General features: G+C 52.9%; 1 protein-coding gene across 4 annotated transcripts in view; it reads right to left on the bottom strand.

Annotated features, from left to right (window-relative positions):
• DTX2 (deltex E3 ubiquitin ligase 2) overlaps positions 1–21,960 on the bottom strand; it is a 33,500-nt gene that overhangs the window by 9,783 nt on the left and 1,757 nt on the right. For 3 of the 4 annotated variants that reach the window (XM_060122287.1, XM_060122290.1, XM_060122288.1), the window contains 3 exons: positions 11,167–11,523; positions 8,647–9,283; positions 2,287–2,387 (listed from right to left, as the gene is read on the bottom strand). In XM_060122287.1, the coding sequence (XP_059978270.1) occupies positions 2,287–2,387; positions 8,647–9,283; positions 11,167–11,434 (1,006 nt within the window). In that variant the 5' untranslated portion in view covers positions 11,435–11,523. Of the gene's footprint in view, positions 1–2,286; positions 2,388–8,646; positions 9,284–11,166; positions 11,524–17,162; positions 17,377–21,960 lie in introns of those variants that run through there. The other variant, XM_060122289.1, reaches the window with a different exon arrangement.

Here is a 21,960-nt window from a genome sequence, read left to right as displayed (position 1 = left end):
TGAGAGGTCTCTCCAGACCCTGCTTCTTGGGGGTGGGCGCAGGATCCCTGGTTCCCTGGTGCCCCGCACAGCGGGGCACCAGGGAATGCAGGCGGGGCGGCGTCTGGCCGCTGGCTCGTCTACTACTCTTTCCTCACTGGGACCCAGTTCCTGAACCTTTGGGGTCTGTTTCCCTGACAAGCAAATGGAGATTAAAATACCTGCCTGCCTCCAGGATCGCTGTGAGAGCCCAGGCGGCAGGGGACACAGAGGATGTCCTGCAGAGGGTCCAGCCTCAAGAGCTCCTCAGTACCCAGACCACTTCTGAGCTGTGTGCAGAGGCGATCACGGCATTGGTATTAAAGCCTCAGTGACCGCAGAGCTGAACGGAGCTGGGCGCGTGCAGGTTGGGCCCATTCCCCCACAACCTCTCTCCAACAAGACCAGCACCGCACGCACGCACACGCACACGCACACACACACACAGGCCTGAAACACCTCTGGCGTCGGATGCCACGAGAAGACCTAAACTGGGCAGGGACTTCCTAGTCACCACATTTTTGCTCACTGTTCTCTCTGCCCCAGCAAAGGGCTGATGGCTGAGCAGCTGACAGACTGAAAGCCTCCCTTCCTGGGGCTTTCCGGGCCTCACTCTACCGTCCTCACCGCCTCTGACTGGTCCTTCCATGTCCTTCAAGGGCTCTTCTTCCCGGCATCCAACCGGGTCTCTGTAAGCTCACTCCCGGGGGGCGGGCACGGGCCGCCCCACTCCACCCCACGCCGCTCTTCTGAACTGCTCATCCAAACCTCCCTGCCTCTGGGACAGCTCCGCCTGTCGACAGCCACAGCTATCACCCCACCCATCGCCCCATCGCCTCACAGCGAGAAGCCCAGACTCTGAGGCCAAGAATGCCTGGGGCTGAATCCCAGCTCTGCCAAGGGCTGGCTGGCTGGCCCTGGGAGGTTTGCGGAGTTCTCTGAGCCTCACTTTCCTTAAACATAAAATGGGAATCAAAGTTCCTCCCCCACAGAGTTGCTATTGGGATGAAATGAATTACCACACATGCAAAACCCCTAGTCCTTCCTCCTTAATTATGATGATTTATTATCTCTGTCGGCAGCTGTACACCAGGCCTCATTCCATTCCTTCCCTCTCACAACCAATCCAACCACCAAGTCAGAAGCCCTTACCTCCATCTACGGCCACGACCCTAGTCAGTGGCTGGCCCACCTGAGGCATGAAGTCCAGGTCCACAGGGTCTCCCTGCCTCTAGGCCTGGTCCCCTCCAATCCCCCCTGTGCTACCACAGTGACTCACCCAACACCCAGTCTGGTTAGCTCACTCCTCTGCCTCCATCTTTAAATGATGGAGGCTCACCAGACTCCTCAGTGTATCTTCAGGTACGATTTTACATTTCCCATAAGTTAAAAAATAACTTTCAGTGGCTTCCTAATACCCGCAAGAGGAATTTTAAAAACAATTTGGGGCTTCCCGGGTGGCACAGTGGTTAAGAATCTGCCTGCCAATGCAGGGGACATGGGTTCGAGCCCTGGTCCGGGAAGATCCCACATGCCGCGGAGCAACTAAGCCCGTGAGCCACAACTACTGAGCCTGCGCTCCAGAGCCCACGAGCCACAACTACTGAGCCCACGTGCCACAGCTACTGAAGCCCGCGTACCTAGAGCCCGTGCTCCGCAACAAGAGAAGCCACCGCATCAAGGAGCCCGCTCACCACATCTAGAGAAAGCCTGCGCGCAGCAATGAAGACCCAACGCAGCCAAAATAAATAAATTAATTAATCTATTAAAAAAAACAACAGTTCAAAGGTGTAAGGTTAGCAAAAGATCTAGAGAGACACAAAAGCACTTACTCAAAATGTTAACTCCAGCCAAGAGTTCTATGAGTTCCCCAGGGGGCCCCTTTAGGGAAATGCCTAAAGCATTTGGGGACAGCAAAGTGACTCCTGAACCATAATTCAAGGCGATGTGAAAACGTAAAAGATGGGGAAAGGCCACACCAGGGCACCCACCGTCATTAGGCATGACCCGCCCCCCCACCCCCGCCCGCCCCAACACCGAGACAAACGAACAGCCACCCAGGCTCACCAGCTGGGGGATACACCATCACTGAAAAAAGGCACCGCCCCCCAAGGAGCCTCTCTGGGTTTCCATGAGAACACACAGGGTAACAAGACCCCTGCCCCACAATCTCCTCCCCCTACCCCACGCATTCTCCCCTGCCCCCAAGTCCTGGTCCTGCCAGACACAGTCTGTTCTGGAACCTGGACCAGGGAGCAGCCTGCCTACCTGCGAGAGCTTGCTGGACCCTGCTGGGCTTCGACATCTGCACGGGCACCGTGGCGGGGACGCTCCTGGGGCTGCTCACTGGACCGCTGGGCAGGGAGGCACTTGGGGAGAAGAGAGGGCAGAGCTTAATGTGCGGAGCCGACTTAGCAGAAACAGGAGCCGGAGAAACACCGAGTGAGGAAGACACGGGTGCTGCCGAGGCCCCTTTGTGGTTTCACTTCCTGCAGCTGCCTCTGTACAGTGAGGGCTTCTGTTTTTTTCTTTTTTTAAAGAAAAGATCCCGATGAAGAGTATCTGGAAGGAGGAGCAAAGAGATCTGATGTTCACTCCTCTCAGACCCAAACTAACCAAGAAAGAGAATCTGAATGCTTGATGTTAAGCCAGAGACCGGCCCGCCATCACTTCCCCTGTGAAAATCAAGCGACAAAAGTCAAACTCCAAGTTGGGCCTTGGGGAGGGGAAGGAACCGTAGGCAGGGACGGGGCAGCGACACGAAAGAACACTGCTGGGGATGAACCTCATCTTTTTACAAGGTATCGAGAATGAAGCTTTGGCTGTCAAAAAACGTTCTCCTGGACAATCAGAGACTCTGAAGACAAACCTAAAAGAATTATGAACTCACCAGCTTCATCAAAAGGAGGGCTCTGTGGTTCCCCGCAGAGCGGAAGTCCAGCAGAAACCACTCTGAGTGGTCCAGACCAGTACCACCAGTAACAGGACCAACCAACATCAGAAACCCCAAGAGAAGATGCTCCGAGAAGGAAATAACACCCCTTTTGTGGTTCTTGCCAAAACAGCATAACCTCAGTCCAGTCATGAGAAAACGTCTGACGAACCCAAATTAAGGGCCATTCGACAGGAGGCCACAGGAGAAGGAACAGGTGGAGGAGGAGAAATGACAACTGGACGCAAAGTGGGATCGTGGGACAGAAAGACAACTGCAGAGGAAACACCGATGAAAGTGGGAAAAGTCTTTAGCTAACAGTCCTGCACCAGTGGTGCGCCTCTCTCTGGTTCTGAGCCGCACCATGTTTACGAAAGACGTTAACGCGAGAAGTCAAGTAAGGGCAGTGGGGAAACTCTGTACTATTTCTGTGACTTTTCTGTAAATCCCAAATTAGTTCAAAATACAGGAAATTCTTTTTTCAATGAAGGTCTTGCTTCCCACAGTGACTAATTCCAGGTCTCTCACTTGGTTTTAAGCCGTTATATTTTTAAACGGTAATAAACCCGTGCCATTATGGTTTCAGGGAGCCCTGCCCTGGGGACAGCTGGCGTAGATGGCCCGCCATGCCTGCTACCTCCTCCCCCTCCCGGTGACTGCGTCCTCCAATCCAGCACTGCCCATGTTCAAGGTGACGCAGTGGGAAGGGTTTTGAAACCCTTCCACGCAGTCCCTCCACTGGAGTTCCCCAAGGACAGGCCCTGGGCATGTTCCTCTCTGTTCCACTGGGCCCAGCCTGGATCCAGGAGCTGGGAAGGTGCTCAGGAAACGATGGACGCCTCCAGTCTGCTGTGCCACCCTTATAACGGTCGGCAAACCAGCAACCACCTGGTTACAGCAAATGCTTCTGGAAGCTGCCCAGATCCTTCCCTACTGCTGGCCTGGGGTCACGGGTCCCACTGGTGGACACAATAGGGAGCTGCTGGTTCTGACCCAAATCAGAAAATTTCACACTGGCTGGTACTGGTTTTCATTTCTGGACTATTCTCCCCAAACAGAATAACCTGTGCGGCCACGCTTCCTGCCACCCTTATCTACCCTCAGCCCCAAGAGGACAATGGAACTGGATCAGGCGCTCTGATGATGTGGGGGGCGGGGGGGCGGGGGGGGGGTTAGGTGTGTAGGACACTAGGGCTAAGGTTTTGGCCCCGCTAAACTCCGTTTAATTTGAAGCCACGCCCCACTCCCTTCCTGAGCCTGTTTCTTCAATTCTCAGGTTCTAGAAGTGAAGAATTTGAGAAGATACAGCCCTTGGAGGCATCCTTCATCTCCCAAGCCAACCCGACAGGGAGCACTAAGCTTCAGCCCATAACCAGGAGGCTGGAAAGCCGAAGCCTGGCTCTGCCACTGCACTGGGCTACTCAGTGGGCTGGGCATCACTGGCCCAGCGGGGGTCCGAGAAGCGGGATCCTCCCTTGCTGGTGAGAGGCACGTATCTGAGGGAGAAGGCCTAGGTTCTAGAGCAGAAAGCAGACAGGCAGTAAGGCTTCCAATGAGCAGCTCACCCTGGAACTGGGACCAGGAACCATGGCTAAGTTCAATCTGCTTAGGGGTCTCAAGATGTTGTCACTTGCCCTGCGACCTTCCCCAGCTCCTCCCCCATGCATTTCTCTGCTGTGATCAGAAGGAACAGAGCAGTAAAAGGATCCAGTGGGTCCCAAGATGGGGACTCTCAGGGGTGGACAGAACCTCAGAGGTCGCTGATCTCCCTGCACCGTCCTCTAAAGGGCTCAAACTGGCAGAGTGTTCCCCGATGTGGGGGCACCATATGCCCATGAAGTGCCCTTCCGAGAGTTCCCTCTCACCTGCCTCATGCACTCGTCCCACCTGCTGGGTTCCTGGCTCTACCTACTAGGCCCTCCCTGCCTTGCCTGTCTGGGACCGTCTCCAGGAGCTTCCAAGTGGAGCTGGGAACACGAGACAGGAAGATTTCTAGTCTTCTCCGCAGACAGGACTGGACAGTCCCAAACAGGGGGCAGAGCTAGAAGGCTGGACAGTGAGGCACACAAAGCCTGGTCCAGCTCCCCACAGGCTGCCACCCACCGGGGAACCTCTGAGCACGCGCAGTACAAGAAGCGTACGATGTGGAACCTGGCAACCCCCTTCCAGCCCCCGCAGCGCTTAAAAGCTGGGTGCCCTGGTGCATGTCAAGTCCCCTCTCTGAGTTTTACTTTCTCTCTCTGTAAGATGTGAACAATTCCCAAAGGCCCCCAGGGTGTCTGCGAGGCTCAATCTGCAGCACCATCCAAGTGCCCACTGTTTCCTAGCTCTGAGCGGAGCCAGGCGGCTCCGGGAGAGCTGCAGGGCCCTCACCAAATCCTGAAATCCACAGCCCTATCAGAGCAAAAGGAAACTTCAGAAACTGACCCGCCCAATTCTGTAACCTTCAGAGAGGAAAAGAGAGACGCAGAAAGAGAACAGAGTGCAGCCGAGGGCCTACAGCGAGTCAGGGGCAAGGACCCACTGGAACCCAGGACCCCAGTCCCACAAGTCTGAAGAGCCTGGCTGATACTGGGAGGGCGTGGGGTGCTTTCAGAGGCTGGGAGAACAGCAGCAGCAAGAACAGAGCTGACGAAAGCAAACTGAGAGCCGTTTTCCTAGGCCGGGTTAGTGCAGGGACTAAGCTCCCCGAGGCCTAGCCACACCAAAGCTGCAACAGAGGGCTGGCCCTAATCTCCACCCAGAGCCATCAGAACGCTAAACCAGCCGGCACACCCTCTATTACAGAATCTGTGCGTGACACATTTTGGAAAGTCTTCCATCCAACATCACTGAAACACAAGTTTTGGTGCTTAAAGGGATAAACTTCAGCTACCAGGAAATTTACTTAAACCCAGCGGCTCAGTGACAAATCATGTGTCTTCTCCATGGATTACTGCCTACTCGGAAAGGCTCCTGGGGCAACAGGCAAATCAGTCAGCCAAGGTTTTACCCAGATTGAGCAAGAAGTGATTTGAAACTATGTGGGTTACAAAAAAAAAAAAACCACATGGGTTCCACAAATTTTGATTTCACTGACTCACATGTCCTTTGACAACAGCTACCAGTAAACACTTTCTCCTCCACACACGCGGTAACCTTCACCTGATGCTGCTGCCATTCACTTGGCTTTGAGAACTATATCACAGCCGCTAGAAGACTAAGGTGCCAGGTGTTTTCAAATCCTTCCGGCCCTGCTGGGTTAAGAGGTCAGAGGTTTATTAAACCCCCTCTGGCTCTACAACAGCCATTAGAGAAGGGTTAACTGCAGAGAACCACACTACAAATTAGACAGGAGAACACCGGCCCCTGCGAGTGAATGTCACCCCTCCCAGCTCCTGAAGAGCTGCAGGAGGTCAAGGTGAACACCCCCTTCAGGCGGCAGGTCCCTTTGAGGCTGTTTCACCTGCCAGAGCCTGCTGGCCCAGCTCCCTCCTGGTTTACAACGCAGGGCAGCAGGGTAAGCAGCAACACGCACGACTCAGCAGCAAAGGTAAGGCCGTCTGGCCCGGCAGCCTTCCATCCTGTAACTGGCCTGGATGGCACTGACGGGACCCACCTCAGTAGCCTCTTGGGCCCTCAGGTTGGGGAGGGGAGACCAGAGAAATATCAGGGGAGGCTGATGGGCGCCCCATACCAAAAGAAAGCAACAAAGCCCATGAAGTCGCCTGGCTCAATCCCAGCATCCCAGCTCTAGAACCATCTAGAAACTTGCCAGTTAATTTGTAAGAACATAAGCCCCAGGAGGCTAGGCAAAGCCGACCTAGTCATAAAAGCAGCTCCAACCTTGCTGATAATCCTTCTGGGCTGGCAAACATGACATGTTTTTCTCTAAAACAGACTGACTCACATACTGGAAGGGGCCTCACAGAGCACTGGGAGGGGCCTCATAGAACACTGGGAGGGGCATCACAGAGCAATGGGAGGGGCCTCACAGAACACTGGGAGGGGCCTCACAGAACACTGGGAGGGGCATCACAGAGCAATGGGAGGGGCCTCACAGAACACTGGGAGGGACTGGGTTGGCATGGAGCCCAGCTTGCTTATGTCTCTGTGCAAGCCCACAGAGAAGGCCCAGGCCATACCTCCCTGTGCTCCCGATTCCCAGAGAGATCTCAGATCCACGTGCCCCAACTCCTGGAGTACACGTAGGAAGACACCCGGACCCAGGGGGCCCATCCCCTCCTCTGTGTATTGGCGGCTTCTGTGCGCACCCCTCAGGACGCCCTCTGCCTTCCTCTCACTCTGCCTTTTAGACAGCTTCAAGAACTCCATGTGGGGAGTTCCCTGATGGCCTAGCGGTCAGGATTTAGAACTTTCACTGTAGAGGCCCGGGTTTGATCCCCGGTCGGGGAACCATCCCACATGCCACGCAGCATGGCCAAAATACAAAAAAATAATTATTAAAAAAAATTTTTTTTCAAAAAAAAAAAACTCCACATGCCCCACAAGGGGCCTGGGTTTGATCCCAGCTCTGCCACTTCCTGGCTGTGCTGCCAACCTCGTCAGCCTCAATGTTCTCCCCTGTAAGCTGGGGACACTCCCTACCATATGGCCATTGGGAGGATTCACGAAATCACCCACACAGCCTGCTGAACAGGGCCCGGCTATAACATGCGCTTGGTGAGTGACAGCTGTCACTGTCCTATCGAAGCTGGAAGGTCCTCTGAAGCCTAACTAGAAGCTGCCAAGGAGGTCTCGGCCACACTGGGGCGCTTCAGCCTCCCTGTGGTCAGGTGGGCTGGTGGGCGGGCTTGGGTGAGTGACATGGCACCGAGAGGCTGACTCCCTGGGAAACAGGGCGGCCACAGGCCTACACAGCCAGTCACCACCCGCCCAGGTCACCCTCTCTCAGAAATCAGCCCCCATCCCGGCTAACACTCTGAGTTCTCAAAATGTTCTCCAGGCCCCAGACCCTCAGTAATAATCGATGATGAGGCCCCTGATCAGTGACAGGTCTCTGAGCATCCCAGATGCACCCGCCACTGGCCACTCAGGGTTTCCCCACTTTAAAGCGCCACCTGGTCTGGACGGGGCCCATTTCATCATCTCAGGGTGCCCTATGAGACATGGACTGCACCAGCACAGCAGCTGCCCTATGTCACCTGCTGCCACCCCCAACACGCTCAGCACTTTGCTCTCTCCTCAACCAACTTTTAAGCACCAAAGCTGGGCTCACAGCCTTCCCTGGATGAGGCCGTGGGCTCAGGGAGAGGGCTGAACCTTCCATGTCTGTGACTCCAGGGCCAGGCACATAGACGGAGTCAGAGAAATGTCCTCAGGTACCCGGCCCCAGCTATGTGGCACACAGGCACAGCCAAAAAAATCTTTAACTGCTCAGAGAGCCCAATTCTCCTGGGTCAATGAAAGGATCACTGGTTTTAACCCATGGGGCAACTACCAGCACTCAAGTGCCAGAAGTCAGGTAGGCTCCCCGGGACACAAGGCTGTGCACGGCGTGGCACCTCAGCACCACGTGACACGTGCAGCGCTGGGGCACGTGCAGAGGGGATGACGCAGCAGGGACAGCCAAGGAGGCAGGTGCCGAGCCTGCGGGCATTTGGGGGGAGTCCTCCCAGCTAAAGAAGAGCAGAAACCCAAGCCCGCTAACAAGGCATGCAGGTGGACAAAACGACCGGCCGCGTAACACAAGATACCTGGCTGCGCCGGCAGCGGACAGTCCTGGGGGCTGGTGCTGAGGTCCCACGTGGGAGAGGCTGGAGCGGTAGAGGGGCTGGTTCCCCAGGGAGGGGAGCGCCCCAGCCCAGAGGTTGGCGGTGCTCAGCTTGGGCGCAGACCTGGCCCCAGAGAGTGAGGGCTTGTTGTACGGAGAAAAGGCCTGGTGGGCCCCCAAAACAACGGCGGTCCTGTGGGGTGGCTGGGGGACTGCGTAGGCAGGAAGGTTGGTCATGGAGTGGCGGTAGCGGCCTGACATGGGGCCGGCTGCGCCGCCGCCGAGGCACTGATGGCAAGAGCAGGCCACTCCCGTGTGGCCCGGTGGGGCAATGACAGTGGTCGCTGGGTACGGGGGCCCTGCCTGGCGCCGCACGCTCCGGCAGAAGCTGGAAGTCTTGTTGGTCTGCGTGTGGGTGGCACAGTTGACGGTGTAGTTGTACCCCAGGGCAGCCAAGTCCACGAGCTGGGCGCCCCTGGTCACCTGCTGCTCCAGGTAGTCGCAGACGCTGGCTTCATACGCCGTCCAGGAGCCGTCGTCACTCAGCCACTCCCAGACGATGCCCCGGCCCGGGGCCGAGTGCTGGGGAAACAGGTGCCTCCGCACAGCCCGCATGGTGCCTGTTTTAAAAGGAGCGTTGCACATATAAAGTTCATCTGCTAGCCACTCACCACCTCCCAAAAAAAGGGAGTTTAAAAATTCTTTTTTTCCTACAACCAAAATAAAACAACATGATCACGGTGTATATATGGTCATGCTGCTGTCTGACCTAAAGGCTGGCATTGACTATTCTCTCCAAATTTGGGGTGAAGGGTAGAGAGCTCTCTCTATGCAAAGAAACCATGGATCAAAGGGACCAACTGGCAGAGAGGGACCAGCGCTTCTCAGCAGGAGTGAGGGATGCTGGACGCTTAGGTCAAAGACCAGCTGTGGCTCAAAATAGTCCTAAGGATGAAACCTATGTAGCCTGACTTAAAAAACTGAAAACAAAATGTCTGAAGAAAATTAAATAATCCATAATCCAACCACCAAGAGGAAAGCACAGGACATATATCGTATATTGTAACATATTCCTTCCCGTCTAGTCTCCTAGGCATGTATGTTTAGGTGTAGCTGACAATCATACTGAAAAATTTCCTGTTTTCATGTATTATGCCGTAAGTATTTATTATGTCTGTAAAACTTTGTAAAACTCTTTATTAACTGTTACACAGTTCTCTTACATGGATGTACTTAGATTCCTTTGGACTTCCCAGGTAGCAACTATTAGCAAACACCTGTGGTTAGCTTATATTAATAAACAAAACCAATTCAGGAGAGAAAGAAAAAAGTCAATTTGGGCCATGCTTCCAACAGTACTTGTCAAAAGGTGATCACTGTGATTACCTTCTACCTGGTCTCCCGACCTCAGCAGCCAGTGGGATACTCTTAACCCCCAAATCAGATTACGTCACTCCTCTGCCCTAATCTTCCCAGGGTTCCTCCTTTCAGAAGAAAAGTCGAAGTCCCTAAAGGGATGGAAAAGCCCTGAATGACCTGCCCCTCCCTCCTTATCTGTCCCCAGCCCTTCCTGGTGACCAGGCCACCCAAGCTCAAACTTCAAAACGACCTCTCTCTGCGCTTTACACATCCATTCCCTGATAAACACTCACTGCTACCTAACTCATACACAGTTCTCGAATCATTTATCTTGTGCGCTGCCTTTCTCAGTGACTGCAAACATCATGAAGGCAGGGACTTTTATCTGCATCCACTGCCTGGAAGCCTGAGTCCTCACACCCTCGAGGAGGCTGCTACAGGGATTAGACCAGGAGTCTTCAGGCTCGGCACTAGTGACATTCTGGGCTAATAACTCTTTGTTGTGGGGCTGTCCTGTACATTGTAGGATGTTTGGCAGCATCCCTGGCCTCTACCCACTAGATGCTGGTAGCGCCCCACCCCATAGTCCTGACCATCAAAAATGTCTCCAAACATTGCCCCCAGCTGAAAACCACTGATTTACAGGGATAGTGCACAGCTCTGGGAAGAAGTTGGTGGCCCCATTCTCAGTAATACTGAGCAAAAGACACACACACACACGAAAGAAACATGAGTGCACAGGAGAGTGAAGTAACTTGCCCATGTGACACAGCTATCATACAGGAGCTGGAACCCATCACCAGGCCCTCTTAACTAGCATGGTGTGCCACCCCCATGCCAGCCGGCCTGCTTGCCTGCCTGCTGCCAGCGAGACCCTCAAATGCCTGCGGGCGGAAGCAGGCATTTCTGGTTTGGGAGACAAGGGGGGAAGGGGCTGGAACGGCCTCTGCACTGTGTTCCCAAGGCACCCCGTACCACTAAGGAACATCTCACACTGCTATCACTCCCACCACCTGCCTTCTGACCGTGTGCATTTCAGGGGCAGGATAACACTGAGAGTCAATTCTGTGACCCCCAACACCTAGCACGACGCCCAGCCCGAAACAGGCACTTGGACACATACTCGAGGCAGGAAGTGCCTTACCAGTGTCCTGGCGGAACTGCGTCCAGCTGGGGAGGTCGATGATATAAGGAGCCAGTGAGGGGTCAGCCTGGCCTAAGGGGATGCTGTGGGCCAGGCTCCCCAGCCCGAAGCGCTGGCCCTTCTGCTGGACAAACTGCTGCTCGATGTAGTTGCAAACAGTGGCACTGTAGGGGTGCCAGGTGCCCAGCCCGTCCTGCCATTCCCACACGGCCACCGCCACCGGGCTGGTGTACACCTGAGCCAGGGAAGGGCTTGGGGCCATGGCCATCTTCCCCAGGACTCCCTCTGTTCTCCCCACCGGCTTCAGACCACTCTGGGCTGCAGTCTCAGGTTCATTGCCCAGCGCTTCCAGGAGACCTGAAACAAGACAGACACGCAGTTACCGACGCACACGGTGGCCCTGCCAGAGTCAGTCTCGGTGCGGTGGGGGCGGGGGGGAATCGTGCTTTTCCGCAGTCACTTGTTTCCCTAATACCTTAAGGGCATCGTGAACCAAGTACCTAATCCTGTCTCTTTGCTCAGGCAGCCAGAAGAATTCAGAGTCAATCAAGCAGCCTCCTTACCTTTGCAAATGTCCAGGAAGACACAGCGGGTGAATTCTGGGTGCTAATCGTCAGCCCTGCTTCTGTCCTTTTACCAATAATTTCCCTCTGGCCCAACTACTAAGTGTATCCTCCTATACTATATGTATTTTCATGAGTCACCCCAATCCTTTGTGGACTGAGGCCAGCATGACCCCTTATACCTTTGCGAGGACGCCACACAGGTTTCCAAAGCAGTTTGTTTGTGAGACACATATTAACACCTGCTATGCTACAGATGAAAAAAAAAACTATGTCTCAGAAAGGACCAGGGGCTCAAGGACAGCCAGAGCTGCGACTCTAAGCATGGGCGGGTCCTAGCTCTGTCCAGGTGTCCAGGCTGCCCTGGTTTCCCGCACCATTAACCACAGAGGGCAGACCCTAGATAGACATTAAAATCTATGGATGCTGAAGCCCTCCCTCTCTGGCCTCTCTGCACCCCACTCCCTGGGCCTGGGCCTTGCTGACCAGGGGTCAGCTCCAAAGACTTTACACCCATCTCCCAAGACATTCTTCTCCCAGTCACTCCCGCCCAGCTGCATCACTCAGGGTTTTCCCAGGCCATCCATCACGTGAACTTCTCCTCCACGGCCCCGACCAGAACTCTAACGCCCACATACACATATGGCGGTCCCTGTCTTTCTGCCCCCTCAGAAGGCAGACACCCAGCGAGTCGGCCTTGTCCACAGCCACCTCGCCAGCCCCAGCACAGGCCGTGTCAGGTAGCACGTGTTATACGTGGATTAGCTCAAAGCACGACTGAATGGAGGCAGACGAAGATTCTATGTGCCTGCAGCTGTTTGAAGAAGAAAGGGGGTCTGTGGAAGCTCCTAGGGTGAGAGAGGAACCGGGCCAAACAGACTGACAAGGCGGTATTTCTCCCACTTTATGGACAGGAAAACAAAGAAGTCAAGGTCTTATTGAAGGTCACACATACACTGGTAAGTGGTAGCACAGAGTGCAAACCCAGATCAACTGGCTCTAATGCCCATTTGCTTAGCGAGGAAAGCTCAGCATGAGCTCTACCTTGGGCTCCGCCTAAATAAACGTTAAAATCCTAGGGATGCTTAAGCCCTCTCTAGCCTCTCAGCCTCTCTGCACCCTACTTACTTAGAGAGGGGGGAGGGAGAAAAGGGAAAGCGGTGGGGGGAGGGGAGGAAGGGAGAGAGGAGCCTGCATCTCAAGCTGTGAGCACCCTCAGCTGTTACGTCCACAGAGGGCCCTGGTGCCAACAGGGTTCCCAGTCACATCATCTGCTCCGATTCCCACACAATCCCCTTAAGTACAGACACTGAATTTTGTCCCTGTTTTGCAGATGAGAAAACCGAGGCCCCGGTGGTTTTGGTGACTCACTTTCATGGCCACTAATGAGGCTGGGACCCTGCCTGGGCTTTCGCTGCTGTCCCTGAGATTGTACTCCAGCAGGGTTTCAGTGAGAAGGCCGATACCACCTGCCCCACAAGGAAGGCAGAGCTGGAGGAGCACGTGACAGGGAAGAGGCACAGGCTGTGGTGTCCACACGCCGCATATTCACTGCACTCTACTCACTGTGTCACCTGGTGAAGGTACCTAAGCCCTCCACGCCCGATTTCGCTTGGAAGTGGACATATCAACCTCTATTCTAAGTGCTTTTCTAGGGGATTCAGATGGATAGGTGTGTGTAAAGCACCCAGAACAGCTCCAGGCACACAGCCGATATCAGCCAATCTTGGCCTCCCTCCCTTTCTCTGCTCCCCTCCAACCCAGCACCTCCCACCCCTCAAGTCTAGGTGAGGAGTGGCGGCCCAGGGCGGCACTGAGCTACCCGGCCTGAGAACGTGGGCGATGAGTCAGGCCTGCAATAACTCTGAGCACACATAGGGGGGCCAGGGCCACCCCTGAGCTGCCAACCGCTCCAACAGTAGCACACATCCCGCCATGGAGGATTAGACCCAGGATGCCCTCGAGATGGCTGGCGAGCTTATTAGCTCAGCGCCTGCAACTAGAGGTCTCTGGACCCACATCCAGGTACAAATCACAGGACTGGTTTCAGGGCCAATTACTCCTGAGCCCAGACTTTCCCCCCGGCACCTCCTGGCAGGCGTCACTCATCTCTCGGGCAGCAGGGGCCTCCCATGTACCAGCGCACGTGGTATGTTCCAGCATGTCCACACACCCCCAGATGAACCAACTCGGATAACTCTGCCAAACAGCCTGAGAACTACACTCGAGAACTTCAGCTAAGCTCTTCATGAACGTGTTTGGCCTACAGACCACAGGCACACGACGGTCCAGGCTCTGTCAGGGTACTAGAGACCCAGAGATGAGAAAGACACAGCACACGGCCCCTCCACGACCGGCCACTGTCCCCACTAATACCAAGGCCTCCACCTTCTGTCCACATGCATCAAATTCTAGCAAGTGCCAGAATATTCGGAGCCATTTCCCACCTCCCAGACATTGATCCTGCTGGTGTCCACGTCCAGACTTCCATCCTTTCTGCGCCTAAGCCCCCAGCAAACATGCCCATCCTTCCAGACTCAGCCACGGCACCCCACTCTGAGCCACACCTTTAACAGAAAGTGCTGACCCCATCCTCCTGTGCATCCTCACTGCATTCTCCATTGATCCAAACATACTGCATTTATTGGTTTCAGTATCTGTCCCCCCTCTCACCACCCCCCAGAACAGGAACTCCCTGAGGGCAGAGCTGGGGCTGACCCAAAGCTGGGGCTGCAGCTCGTCAAATGCCTAATATCCCAGAGGGTCTAAAACACACACGCCGAAAGAGAGGAGCACCTTCTGCTCCAGGCGCCTGGGGCACACTTGGCGCGATGCCCAGAACACCCACTGAAGTTCCCCTGGAACGCAGCAACCATGCACACACAGTGGCCGTGTCAATGCACCCATTCTCTGTTACAGCCTCAGCCACCCCAAGCTGCAGTTCAAAAACCTAATTTGTTTCGGCTCCTAATGATGGGGCTATTTAGGGTGCTCTTAATTATGAAAATTGTTATTATTCTAATTGGCCATGGGAAAACAGCCTTAGTCTGGGGGCAACCTAAACACTTTATGATAACGGAATAAGGGAATTCTTAAATAAATTATGGTACACCCCAATGATGGAATATGAGCCTTGAAAAATGTTTTTAAAAGGCTTTCAGACCTAGGATAATGCTGTTGACAAGTTAAAAATACCGGATATGTAACCATATACACTATATGCTCTCAAGGGGGTGGGTGTGCCATTTACTGAGCACCTACTATGTGGCATGCACTCTGTCCGGTGCTCTTGCCATCCAGCTCTCTCAACCCTCAACTGCCCTTGAAGGTAAAGATTATCCCCATTTTACAGACATGAGAACCAAAGCCAAAAGCAATTAAGAATTTATTCAAGGTCAGATGGCCAGTCTGTGACACCAGGTTCTAATATAAGCTAATTTGTAAAAGGTGGGAAGGAACAACTCTGACATTTTACTAGGAGTGATGGAGTTATGGGATATTTATTCTTTACCTCTTTCTGTACTGGCAAATGTTCTACAATGATCATATTACTTATTATGATCGAACAGAAGTTATTTTTAAAAAACTGTATCAAGGGGTTCCCTGGTGGTGCAGTGGTTAAGAATCCGCCTGCCAGTGCAGGGGACACGGGTTCGAGCCCTGGCCCAGGAAGATCCCACATGCCGCAGAGCAACTAAGCCTGTGCGCCATGACTACTGAGCCTGCGCTCTAGAGCCCGCGTGCCACAACTACTGAGCCCGCGTGCCACAACTACTGAAGCCCTCGCGCCTAGAGCCCGTGCTCCGCAATGAGAAGCTACCACAATGAGAAGCCCATGCACCACAACGTAGAGTAGCCCCCGCTCACCACAACTAGAGAAAGCCCGCGCGCAGCAATGAAGACCCAACACAGCCAAAATAAATAAATAAATAAAAATTTAAAAAAAAAATGTATCAACAACTTTGACCACGAGAAAAACCATCCTGCCTTCTCTTGCATTCTCTTGTCAGATTTAGCCACAAACGCCTGTGCACAGCCCCACGGCTCCGAGGCACAGAGGGACGCTACTGTCCTACCAGAGAGGGGTTTCACACAAAGGAAAAAAGTTGCATGTGTCCAAGAGTCTTTCTATTCCCAGGGGATTTACAAAAGCTTTAGAACAAGACCTGAGCTGACGCAGGAATCTGAGTGAAACTCATCCTGCCTGACTGTGGGCCTCCGGGTAGGGGAACCACACAAATGGATCCCTTACAGTTGCGGCCTCCGGGAAGAAGGCCCCGAGCGTGGCTTTTAAACTGGTGCCCAGACTGGGCGACTGTCAATTTGCCAACATGTGAGGACCCGTTTCCTCCCCGCAAAGCCCACCGAAATACAGAGTGGCCTGGCCCAGGCCTGAGTTGGGCAGTTCACCCTTGGCTCCATGCTCGGTCACCTTGGGACAGTCACCTCCCCTTTCCTGGGCTCCACTGCTCAGGCGGTTGGATGGGTTTTCCAGCCTCTCATAAGCAGCAGAACCCTTTTCCAAATGTGACCGTACGCTGCCCATCGATATGTAAAACGCAGAAGAGTGGGGTGCTCTTATGGACACAAGGGCTGCCCTCCATTCCTACTTCCTGAGAGGTCCAGGAAGTTGTTGTGCGGGACAGAGGCGTTCTGAGGGGCACGGATTGGAGACCAGTGAGACCGGGTGGACTTCAAACCCTAGTTCCATGCTGCGTCACTTTCAGGTGCTTTCCAAGAAGCATGGGCCTGCAACTCCACACCCCACCAGCTGACACGGTGCGCATGACCGCTAAGCAGAGCATGACCTTCAAAGACTTGTTACAGGGCAGCCGGCCACCCAGGCACTGTCAGAAAGCCTTCCCACGGAGATGGGAAAGTCGAATACTGCACACAAACACACCAAAGAAATGTTCTACTTTGCTAGACATGTTGTTTTTAATACAAATTTAAAACAATGGCCTATTATTTTTTTGCCTGTCAAAGCAGTAAAAATAATTTCAGTACTCAGTGCTGGCGAGAGTACCCTGAGATGTCACACTTCTGGGATGGATAAACCCTTTCCAGAAAACAGTTTGGTAACACACATCAAGAGGTTTAAAAATGTTCACTTGCTTTGACACGATCATTAAAAAATCTATCAAAGGAGATGAGAGAAAAACTTCAACATAAAGATACTCCCCACAGCACTATTTTAACTTGGTAAAAGAGAAGCAGAGAGAAAACGCAGTAGAAACGGTACCAAAATGCTAAGGACTGCCTTGGAGTGCAGAAACTATTAGAGACCTTTGGTTCAACTTCCTTACATATCTGAACTTTTCACATTTTCTAAAGTGGGAAACTATTACTTTTGTTTTCAGAAACAAACCGCTACAATGCCCACCACTTTCAAAAGATCGTAAATATGACACAAACCCCACCACTGTTACTTACCATCATTACTTCAGACGGCTGCTCCCGTCCCAGTGGAGTTTCACTAACAGGCCTGTCAAAGTACCACGGCACCTCCTTGCCAAGAGACACCATGTCCCACCCCTGAGTTCCAAGGAAGTGCAAAAAACACACCATCCAGGTGCCCAAACTATTACAACAGGGGAGCGCTGCAAGGTAAGGCTTTTGTCTGGAAAAGAGATGGCTTACGCTGGTGCCACCCAGGCCTGACTAGGCTCCTGAGAGATGGAAGGAACTACACATGATTTGTCCCTTGCACATGGGGCTGCTAGAAGGGAAATAACTCCTCTCCTGGCTGGTGCCTGACTAGGGCCCTCCAGGGGCAGGTCAGAGCAGAACGTTCCAAATGGGGCTCAGAAAGCCACACAGTGGCCAGGAGGCAGGCCCCAGTGACCAACAGTTCCCCAGTGGGCAACCTCCTCCACCAGCACCAAGAGCCTGCTGCTCCTTCTTTGCCAGGGGCAACCTGACCACCCACAGGTCGTCAGAGCCTATCCTGGGGCCAGAATGGGGGAGCAGCGGAAGCAGTGGCAGGCACAGTGGCCATAATCACACCAGTGGCCACCAACCAAGAGCTTACTAGGTACCAGGCACCTTGCTAAGTATCTTATAAGTGTTCTCATTTAGTCCTCACATTCCTGAGCAAAGGGTATCATCTCCATTTTATAGATGACAAAAGTGAGGCAAAAGATAAACAACTTGCCTGAGAAGCCACAGGTATAAGCAAACCCAAATCAGTTTGCAGAGGGATAAACTGATGTGGACAAATCAGCCTGCCAGATGTGTCTGCTTGACCTACTACACAGTTTTTAGTTTTTACAAATTGAGCCAATGTTTAAAAACTGGAATATCCACCATTAAAAAAAAAAAAAATCCAGACTTCCAGCTTCTCTTGAAAACCAAAAAACCTGGCAACATTTGCAGGCCTGACCCAGATGCATTATGCAGCCAGCAACGATGAGCTGCACCACGGTGGTGGCTCGTACTACTCTCAAGGTTACCACAGTTACCACAACTCTCCAGGGCAGAGCCGGCAAACTTTTCCTATAAAGGCCCGGAAGGTACATATTTTAGGCTTTGTAGGACACTGGGTGTCTGTTGCAACTACACAACTCCACCACTGTAGTGTGAAAACAGCCAAAGGCCACACATAAACTAACCGGCGTGGTTGTGTCCCAATAAAACTTTACTAACAAAAAAAGGCTGTGGGGCTTCCCTGGTGGCGCAGTGGTTGAGAGTCTGCCTGCCGATGCAGGGGATGCAGGTTCGTGCCCCGGTCCGGGAACATCTCACATGTGGGCCTGTGAGCCATGGCCGCTGGGCCTGTGCGTCCGGAGCCCGTGCTCCGTAACAGGAGAGGCCACAGCAGTGAGAGGCCTCGTGTACCACAAAAAAAAAAAAAAAAAAAAAAAAAGAGGCTGTGGGCTGGATTTGGCCCATGAGCCACGGTTTGCTGACCTCACTGTGGTCCCACTGAACTATAGTTGAGAAATACTTCTTTGAACCCGTTTCTCTACTGAAAAGTGGGAGAGTGCTTATGCCTCTGGCCAGCCTCCCCTATGACATGCCTGCCCTCTGTAGACATGTCAGTCTTTGCCCAACACCTGAGGGTGAAATACAGCATCCAACAGCACGGCAGGCAGCATGTGGTGAGGGCCACCCCCAGAGAAGCCCAACCTGCTTCCCTTTCCTTGCATCAGGCAGCTGGGCCCTGGCCTCTCTTCTCTCCTCCCTCCCCTGGGACCCTCTCATCTGCTCCCATGGCTTCCATAATCCCATGCACGCAGAGCATCCAGATCTTTCTTCAGATGTCCTGCCTGAGTCCCTTAAGCCCTCTGCTCCAGCCATCGGCAACTCCAGTGAGAGCCCAGAACCGGCCAGGCTGTTTCATGCCCCTCACCCCCCACCATGAGTACCCATCCCACCTGTCCACTTACTCAATTCTTAATTCCCAGCCTGAGACTCTCTGTCCAGTGAAATCTTTCCTACATCCACTCCTGCCCTGCACGGAGAAGTGGCCTCTTCTAACCACCAATGTCCATGTGACATCTGAGTGCAATTATCTACTTGTCCCGTCCACTAGGGCACAGACTCCTAAAAGGCAAGGATTATGGTCAGGAAAAGATTTTTCAAACAAGGCACAGAACGCTGACTACACATGAAGAGATACATTTCACTGTGTTAAAATTAAGAATGGTTGTTCAACAAAACATGCCTCAAAGAAAGCAGAAAGTTAAAAGCTGGAAAAAGATATTCACAATAAGCACGAAGGATTAAAATCAAGGATATATAAAGAACTCTTACAGTCAATTTTCTTTTTAAAGCGCCAGGAACCCCACAGAAAAATTGCAAAAAAGTGAACATATAATTTACAGGAAACACACATGCCAATAAACTTATGAAGAGATGTTCGACATCAGGGCTCAGGGACACAGAAATCAAGATCCCAAAGATCCCATTTTATACCCATTCCATTGGCAGAAATAAAAAAAAGTCAGCCTATACCAAGTGTTGGCAAGAGTGTGGAGCAAGTGGAAGGCCTACGTTCTGCTGCTGGTGGAGTGAAAACTCGTACAATCACTTCAGAAGAAGTCTAGTAACAACTACGAAAGTTGGACATTTATTCACCCTATGACCCGGCAAAATACCATCCCTCAGCTCATACCCAAGAAAACCTCTTGCATATGTACAACAGGAAACGTGTACGGAAATGTTCAGAGCAGTCCACGCGTGACAGCAAAACTGGAAACGAGCAGGTACCCATCAACGGAAGATCAGACGCATAAACTGTGATTTGCCCACACCATGGAATATTATTCAATATTCAAGACAAATGAACCAGAGGACATGCAATACTATGGACAAACTGTAGCGGTATTTTTTTAAGTGCCTTAGGAATACACAGGTACCGTAAAACTACATAAAAATGAAAGTGAGGGGATAATGGTTATCTCAGGATGGGAATGAGAGGAAAGATCAAATGATTGGATGTGTATTTTGTTTCAAGATCCTGGCTTTTGTTGTGGATGGCTGAAATGCAGGAACTTACAACACATTAAAAATAACTTCGGAAACAAGTGAAAGCAAGCTGGGCGTGAACGGTGATCAGTGTTTATTAATCTAGTTCTCTGTTTACCTGCAGTGAAAATTAAAACAAACACACAGAAGGGACTGTTTAATTCTCTGTACTCCAAGTGCCAAGCACAAGCCCGGGCACACAACTTCCTAAGTGTGTGTGCAATGAATGAGGGATGCTCCTCCCTTGCCCGTGGCCCCATTCCTGCCGGCCTCTTCGGTACCTTCAACAGGTCTGAAGCCAAATCCACCTTCCTTGCTGACGCCCCTCTCCTCCTGGATTCCCTGGCTCTGCACTGGCCCTCCTCCGCCTTCTCCCCCAGCCCAGCGGCTGCCCTGGCTTGCCCTCTCCTCGCCTCCTCAGACCCCACTGCTAGCATCTGGTTGGGACCTTTCTGCCTCTCACCTTGACAAGCACTCTGCCGACTGGCTTCTCCAACTCCTGTCTCTCCTCGTCCACCCTAGAGACAGGTGCGAGGTTGAGCTTCCCCATACAGTTCTGACCCTCTCTCTTCCGCACCTCCCCTAGAGCTCTAGAAATAATGTTCACGTTCCGGCTGATGCTGAACGCCCATCACAGTCTGGTCCCTTCCTATCAACAGTAGCTGCCAGAGCATCTCTCTTCAGTATCCTCTTCCATCTACACCTTCCCCTCCCTGACCCCTCCTAAAAAGTGTAAGTGATGAGCTGCTACCCCACATACCGCCAGTTTCCCCAACTCCGTGCCTCGACTTTACCCAGAATCCCACCCACTTGGCCACCCATCCTCAGCTGACCCACACTTTCAAGGCCCCATTTAAACACCTCCAGGATGCTGGGACGTGCCCACTTGAAAGAAAAATCCCCTCTTACCAACTTCCACGGCATTCTGTCTGTCCTCTACAGTTCTCTCTCTTTCACAAGACCCGGAGCAGCCAGAGGGCAAACTCCCCTGTCTACCTCCCCCTACCAGAAGCTGGCAGTGGTGTACGGAAACGGTCACGAAGAAAACAATCGAATCCATTCCACGCTTTCTAGCCAGGGAGCTCATCTGGCTCATTTCTAGCCATGGCTCATAAAATGCCCATCCTAGGATTTCCCTGGTGGTCCAGTGGTTAAGACTCTGAGCTTCCAACGCAGGGGGCTCAGGTTCGATCCCTGTTCGGGGAACTAAGATCCCACAAGCCGCGCGGCACGGCAAAAAAAAAAAAAAGCCCTTCCTGGAATTCTACTAAAATCCTTCTGTTCCCCTGAGCCTTGGCATGACCCCTAAAAGCCCCCGCTCAGCCCCCTGCCTACCTTTCCAGGCTTCTCGGCCCCGCATCCACACGCTGTCGCTTCAGCCACACTGAGCTGCTTACAGTGACCCAGATATGCCAGGTTTCTTCATGACTTTGCGTATACTGACTCCTCTGCCAGGCTCCCCTACTTCCTGGGACCTACTCCTTCTTCACAACCTTAGCTATCATCTTCTGGAGGCTTCTGGGCCTTCCCTCCTGGGCAAGGGTGGGCTGGGCTCCGCCCTGTGATTATCCACTCCTCAACATGTATCACACTGACAACACCTTGTCACTGGCTATGGTTTGTTTATCTTTCCCACCAAACAATGAGCTCCTGGAAGACAGAACTTTTGCTGCTGGCCACTGTAACCCCAGCACTGGGCATGCGGCTTGACAAAAAGGAGGCACCCAGTAAAGGTTCAAGTAACCAAAGAAACTAAAATTTC

The sequence above is a fragment of the Lagenorhynchus albirostris genome, chromosome 15 (assembly GCF_949774975.1).
Source record: "Lagenorhynchus albirostris chromosome 15, mLagAlb1.1, whole genome shotgun sequence".
Taxonomy (NCBI): domain Eukaryota; kingdom Metazoa; phylum Chordata; class Mammalia; order Artiodactyla; family Delphinidae; genus Lagenorhynchus; species Lagenorhynchus albirostris.
This window is presented reverse-complemented; position numbering and strand designations above follow the sequence as displayed.